The sequence below is a fragment of the Grammomys surdaster genome, unplaced genomic scaffold, assembly GCF_004785775.1.
Source record: "Grammomys surdaster isolate TR1022 unplaced genomic scaffold, NIH_TR_1.0 129, whole genome shotgun sequence".
Lineage (NCBI taxonomy): Eukaryota > Metazoa > Chordata > Mammalia > Rodentia > Muridae > Grammomys > Grammomys surdaster.
Genome location: NW_021604587.1, coordinates 16,873,744 through 16,879,743, shown reverse-complemented (window position 1 = coordinate 16,879,743; position 6,000 = coordinate 16,873,744). Strand labels below are relative to the sequence as shown.

The 6,000-nt window shown below is 47.9% G+C and overlaps 1 protein-coding gene across 1 annotated transcript in view; it reads left to right on the top strand.

The window, feature by feature from the left end:
- Positions 1–2,029: 2,029 nt before the first annotated feature.
- Pank2 (pantothenate kinase 2) overlaps positions 2,030–6,000 on the top strand; it is a 32,095-nt gene continuing 28,124 nt past the window's right edge. The window contains exon 1 of the mRNA XM_028757046.1: positions 2,030–2,307. Coding sequence (XP_028612879.1) covers positions 2,061–2,307 — 247 coding nt within the window. The 5' untranslated portion in view covers positions 2,030–2,060. The remainder of the gene's footprint in view (positions 2,308–6,000) is intronic.

The following is a 6,000-nucleotide window of genomic DNA, read 5'->3' as shown; positions in this document are numbered from 1 at the left end:
GGCAGGGGCAGGGGCAGGGGCAGGGGCAGGGGCAGGGGCAGGGGCAGGGGCAGGGGCAGGGGCAGGGGCAGGGGCAGGGGCAGGGGCAGGGGCAGGGGCAGGGGCAGTGGCAGTGGTGGCTATCATTACAGGGCAGCAGCTACAAATGTAGATGGATTAGCTGAGAAGGCCTCGTTCTTATCAGCAAGAAGTGAGGTGTGTTCAGTTGCCAGGCATGGTGACAAAAGTCAGCTAGCCAGTCTACAGCTAACACCAGGAGCAAGAACAGTTTTCTCTGACAGCAAGCGCTTCAGGCTTGTAGATCTAATGAACACCAGCCAGATGACTAGCCCAGAGGAGGGGGGGGGATGCTAAGTTCAGCAGTAGGGCTTTGATGGCTCTCATTTTGTCTCATCTCTATCTTGTCTTTATTGTTTACACATAATTCAGAATTCCAATGATGTCTGAAGATTTTAGCTTAAAGTCTAAAAGGAGTGCTTCTCAGGCCCTAGCCCACAGCTTTGGGTTGGCATAGTGGCTACACATGGGGCAGAGACAGCATGAGAGGCTGGCAGTATGCATTCTTACTTCAGCATGTGGCTGCCTGGTACTCTAGGGGGACCAGAAGAGAGAGTGGAATGCCCGGAAGTTACAGAGGGTTGTGAGCCATGTGGGCGCTGGGAATTGAATCCTGGTCTTCCGAAGAGCAGTCAAGTGCTCTGAACTGTTGATCGAGTTCCCCAGCTCCCAGCTCTGTTACGGGCATTCTTGACTTTTGTTAGATCCATTATGTGTGTGTCTTCCTGCCGAAGCTGGAATTTCAAGTTAGGAAATAAGGTTTCCAGAGTTAATCCTACATTGTGGGGTACTAGTTTGGAGCGAGTTCTAGCGAGTATGGGAGTGTTATTCAGCAGACACATAAGAAGCTCAGCCTGGAACTATTAGTGAGGGAGTTAAGTTAGAAGGTAAGAGGGCTATCATTCAGGGGACATTATCTCCTCCCAAGAAAGGTACTTGGGAAATTGTGAGAGAGCCTCAGTCACTTAAAATTGAGGGACTGAGGGAATGTTTCAGGGGTACAGTTGGGTGGGATATCCAGGGTCAGAGCAACCTGAGGATGTTGGGAAGGACGAATACTTTAAAAAAAAAATCCGTTTTCTGTAAAAAGCCAACCAGGGGTCTGGAGCTATAGTTCAGTGATTAAGAGCATTTGCTGTTCTTGCAGATGACTGGGTCAGGTTCCTGGGATCCATATGGGGAATCCCTCCGTTTCTGCTGCCCTCAGCGAGTATCTGGCACGCATCTGGGACCTGGGTCACAGACATACATATGCGTGAAAAATGCTCAAACACATTAAAAAAAAAAAAAAAAAACCAACTTCCAGGCCTTCATACTGCCTTCTTCAGACAGAAAGGTAGGGGTAGGTAAAGGATTTAGAATCCACCTCCTCCCGCCAGTTGTCATGGAGACCAACCTCAGTCTTTTCATTCTTTCTGGTACTGGGAATGAAGTCTTAGCACAAAGAAAGAGTGCCTGTATTGCAGACTGTAGTGCGGCCCCTACTGCAGCTATAGAACCAGACCCAGGGACAAAGGCAAGGTTAGTTGCAGCTCAGAGTTCTTCCTTCTGCTAACACTTCTAATAGCTTCGGGGGCTCTATTGGAGGGGGGAGAAAGGAGCGATTCATGAACACCGAGGAGATACTAGACTCTAGACTCCGTAGAGTTCTAGGGAGAAGGGGAGCAGCTTGGCCACCGCTTTCGTGGATGCGCAAGAGAAGACACCCCTCACCCAAATCCTTTGGGCCCCTCCACCATCGCCCCCTGCCTGCGCTAACCCCGCCTGCTCCGCTCACCCTGAGTGACGGTCATTGGATAGTGGTGCAGTCTCTTCAGCTCGAGTCTGGAATCTTATTGGACAACAGCTTTGGCACCCGCCCCTAGCTAGCTCGGATTGGCTCGCTGCACGTTGGCGCAACGGAAGAGGCGGCAGCCGGCGTGCGCCTGCGCTCCAGCGGGCTGCGAGGAGGCGGCAAGGCGGCGCTGGGGGGCTGGCTCGGGCGGCAGCGGCGGCTGTTGCGGATGGGAGCGGGCCGGTTTGGCGCGCCTATGGAGCGCCAGGGCAGGGCTGCCGCCACCTCAGCCGTGTCCGGCGAGTCTGCGGACTCCGAAGCGCGGAGGCGGGAGCCGCTAAGGCGCCGGGCGAGTAGCGCGGCGCCGTCGGGGTCCGGGGCAGCAGAGAGCATAAGACGGGAGCGGCCCGGCTCCCTCGGCGGCTCCACCTCGGCCGCCCGCCCGCGCGCCGAGGGCCTCCGGAAGAGGCGGCCGCGTAAGTGCCCCGGCACGGCCGTCGTTGTTCGCGCGCCAGCGGTGCCCGCCCGTGGGCTCCCCGCCACTTCCTCCCTGTCCCCTGGGGCGTTCTTTTCCTGAGACTCCCTCTTTTTACTTGAGGAAGCTCCTCTCCCAAGACACTGTGAATCCTTCATCGCGCTCACAAATTAAGCCTTTTATAATGGCGATTTGGAGCTTAGGAGAAAATGCCCCTGAAGCACAGCAGGCCCAAAATTCGACTCTGGGCTCGGCACGCTTCTAAGCTTTGCTCGCTTTTCTTCCCAAGAGAATTCAGGTCATCTCGCACCCAGAGGTTTTTCCCCGTTTCCGTTCCGTTACTTCACGGGAATTCCGGTTTCAGCTGTAGCATTCTGTGCAGTAAGGCCTTTTCTTTGGAGGGAAGTCGACCTGTTCCTCAGTTACTCTTAAGCCTAGGGAGTTACTCTTTACAGAGACTCGTTTCTCATTTTATTACCAATTTGTGTTTCTTGCCTTGTGTATTTTCTCCCCTTTAAGGCCTTTTAAGGCCGTTGTCTAGCAGCCATGACTACTGTTGAAAGTGTCAATTGTCCTAATACTGTAATAGGAACTTTACAGTATAGCCCTGTTTTTACTTGTGGTTAAGACTTGGATATCAGATTACCTTATGAGGAAGGTAAATGCTGAGTGCAGGCTGTGAGAGTTATGGAAAATGGCTTGATGTGTGAGGTCTGTTGGATAGTTTGTGCCCAGCCTTATCCCACTCACCCAGTTGCATTTGAGAGATTGGATGTAGCTCTGTTTTGCCATGGAAAGTTTGGGGATAAATGTATATATAATATTTTATATCATTATATGTATATACTTTTCTCGACTTGCAAGAGATTTGATACCAGCCACTTGGGAGGTGAAGGCAGAGGGATGTGAAGTTTACCCTGTCCTAAAAGAAAAAAGGAAAACAGGTTTTCAAAGTATTCCTGTTGTAAAGTCGTTTACTTATTTAACATGTGTATCAGTGTATTGGTGTAGGTCAGAGGGCAGCTTTCTCCAGTCCTGGAGATGGAGCCCAGGTTGTCAGGCTTGAGGGCAGTCTTACTGACACTGTTGAATTGCCAGGCTGGCCCCTCCTCAGGCCAGCCCTCCTCCAGCCGCCTTAGCTGGGTTTGAACAGTGCCACTGCCAGGCTCCCCTTCACTCTCACCTTTCTTTCAGTTGTGTGTTGGAACACGGGGCTTTGTACATGCTGTAAATGTTCTGTTTCTGACTGTATCTAATATCTCCAGTCCAAGCACCTGAGTTTTGTTTTTGTTTTGAGACAGTCTCATATTCCAGGATGGCCTTGAACTCCTTATCCTCTAGTCTACTTCCCAAGTGCTGAGATTATAGGCCTGTGCGACAAGCACCTGGTTTTTAAGCAACACAAAAACCTGAAGTTCCTTTGTGGGTTTGTATTACATTAACATGAGTGTCAATTTTAGAGGTTTAATGTGACAGTTAGCCATATGTAGATGATTATGTCACCCAATTTGCAGTGTTGTTTTGGATTAGTTGTTTGTGAGTCTAGCACAGTTCAGCCTGATGAGCTCCTGTGGTAGGTATGTGGTGATAGTCTGTTTCACTGACCAGAAAAATGGTGCCCAGTGACAAGTAACTACTCTGGTGGAATATAAATGAAATTGAGAAATTTTAGCCTTTGTGCTTTTCCGCCTATCTACTGTTTTACTGAATTTTTTTTCCTTTGCTTTAGATCAAACAAACATGATTTGTGTGTGTGTTCAAGGCTGTCTTTGGAAAAGTTGTGACTACCAAGCACTGAATGTAAAAATGCCCTATAGGGCTGGGGAGATGGCTTGGTCAGTAAATTGCTTGCTTCCGAACCTAGGTAAAAAAAAGCTAGGGGTATAGTGGCTTGTGGCTGTGATGGCCACGTGGGAGAGCAGACAGATCCCTAGAAATTCACTGGCTACTTAGTCTAGCCTACTGGGCAAAGTTCTAGGCCAGTGAGGCACACTAGCTCAAAAAAGAGAGGGCACTTGAGGAGCTATACCATGCACACAAATGAACGTTAATTTGCAGTTGCACATTTTCACACTCGTGGAGAGTTAGAGCACAAATTGCTGGGCCCAGTTCAGTAGTTGGTGTAAGAAGTGGAGAAGTGAGGTGGCAGCTCAGCAAGCCAGAGGTACAAGCAGGCAGATTCCTGAGTTCGAGGCCAGCCTGGTCTGTAGAACAAGTTCCAGGACAGCCAGGGCTACACAGAGAGACCCTGTCTCAAAACCCAAAAAGAATCTAGTCAGATGCAGGCCTTTAATCTTAGGACTCAGGAGGCAGAGGCAGGTGATTATCTGTGTTCAAAAGACAGCCTGGTCTACAAAGGGAGTTGTTCCAGGACAGCCAGGGTTGTTACACAAAGAAACCTTGTCTCCCCAAAAAAAACCCGACGAGAGAAAGAGAGGGGAGGGGTGGGAGGGAGGAAGAAGAGGAGGAAGAAAAGAGGAGAAGGAATATGAATCTTGAGAGGTGTTGAAGATGCTGCCTTAGCCAGGGCTACCTAGAAAAACAGTTTCAAAAAATCAAAACAAAAAAAAGCTGCCTTACAAATAAATAAGTCATTCAGATCCAAGCTATTCAAAGAAAATTCTGAAACACATTTGGGAGTGTTAAATTACTGTGGTCTCAACTTTTTGAAAGTGCTAAGTAGACAAAGCTTGAGTTTGTGTATTTTTTGAGATTGTGTTTTATGTTTCCCAAGGTGATCCTCAGACTTTATGGTTAAGGATGTCCTTGAACTTTTGATTCTCTTCACCTCTTGAAGGCTGGGATTATTGGGTTTTTTTTTTTTTTTTGGTTTTTTTTTGTTTTTTTTTTTTGTTTTTTTTGTTTTTTTTTTTTTTGGTTTTTGAGACAGGGTTTCTCTGTATAGCCCTGGCTGTCCTGGAACTCACTCTTGTCTTTTTTTTTTGTTTTGTTTTTTTGTTTTTTGTTTTGTTTTGTTTTTCGAGAGAGGGTTTCTCTGTGTATCCCTGGCTGTCCTGGAACTCACTCTGTAGACCAGGCTGGCCTCGAACTCGGAAATCCGCCTGCCTCTGCCTCCGGCTGGGATTATTGTTTTTTTTTTGTTGCTATGTCTGGTTTGTCTGGTGCTGGGGTTTGAACCTAGGGCTTTTTGTATGTTAGGCAAGCATTCTACACACTGAGCTGTATCTCTTTTTTTCTTTCTTTCTTTCTTTCTTTCTTTCTTTCTTTCTTTCTTTCTTTCTTTCTTTCCTCCCTCGCGCCCGCCCTCCCTCCCTCCCTCCCTCCCTCCCCCCCTCCCTCTCTCCCTCCCTCCCTTCCTTCCTTCCTTCCTTCCACGTTTAAACAAACCACAGACATTTACTTACTAATTTGTATATTTACTTAATTTGTTGTGTTATGTATTTGTGTGTATGTAATGGCACATACAGGGAGTTCAGAGGACAACCTGTGGGAAATGGTTCTCTTCTACTTGGTGAGTTGTGGGAATTGAACTCAGGTGGTCATGTTTGGAAGCAGGCATTTGTACCCACTGACCTATCTTGCCAGCCTCTTGATTTCTTTATTATTTTCTAATATGGTGTCTGATATTGGCCATATTCCTTTTCTTTGCTTTTTCTGATTGTATGACAAATCATGAAAGACCATATTTCAGATAATGAATGTGCTGAAGAAACAATTTTGTTTTTATTGGGGA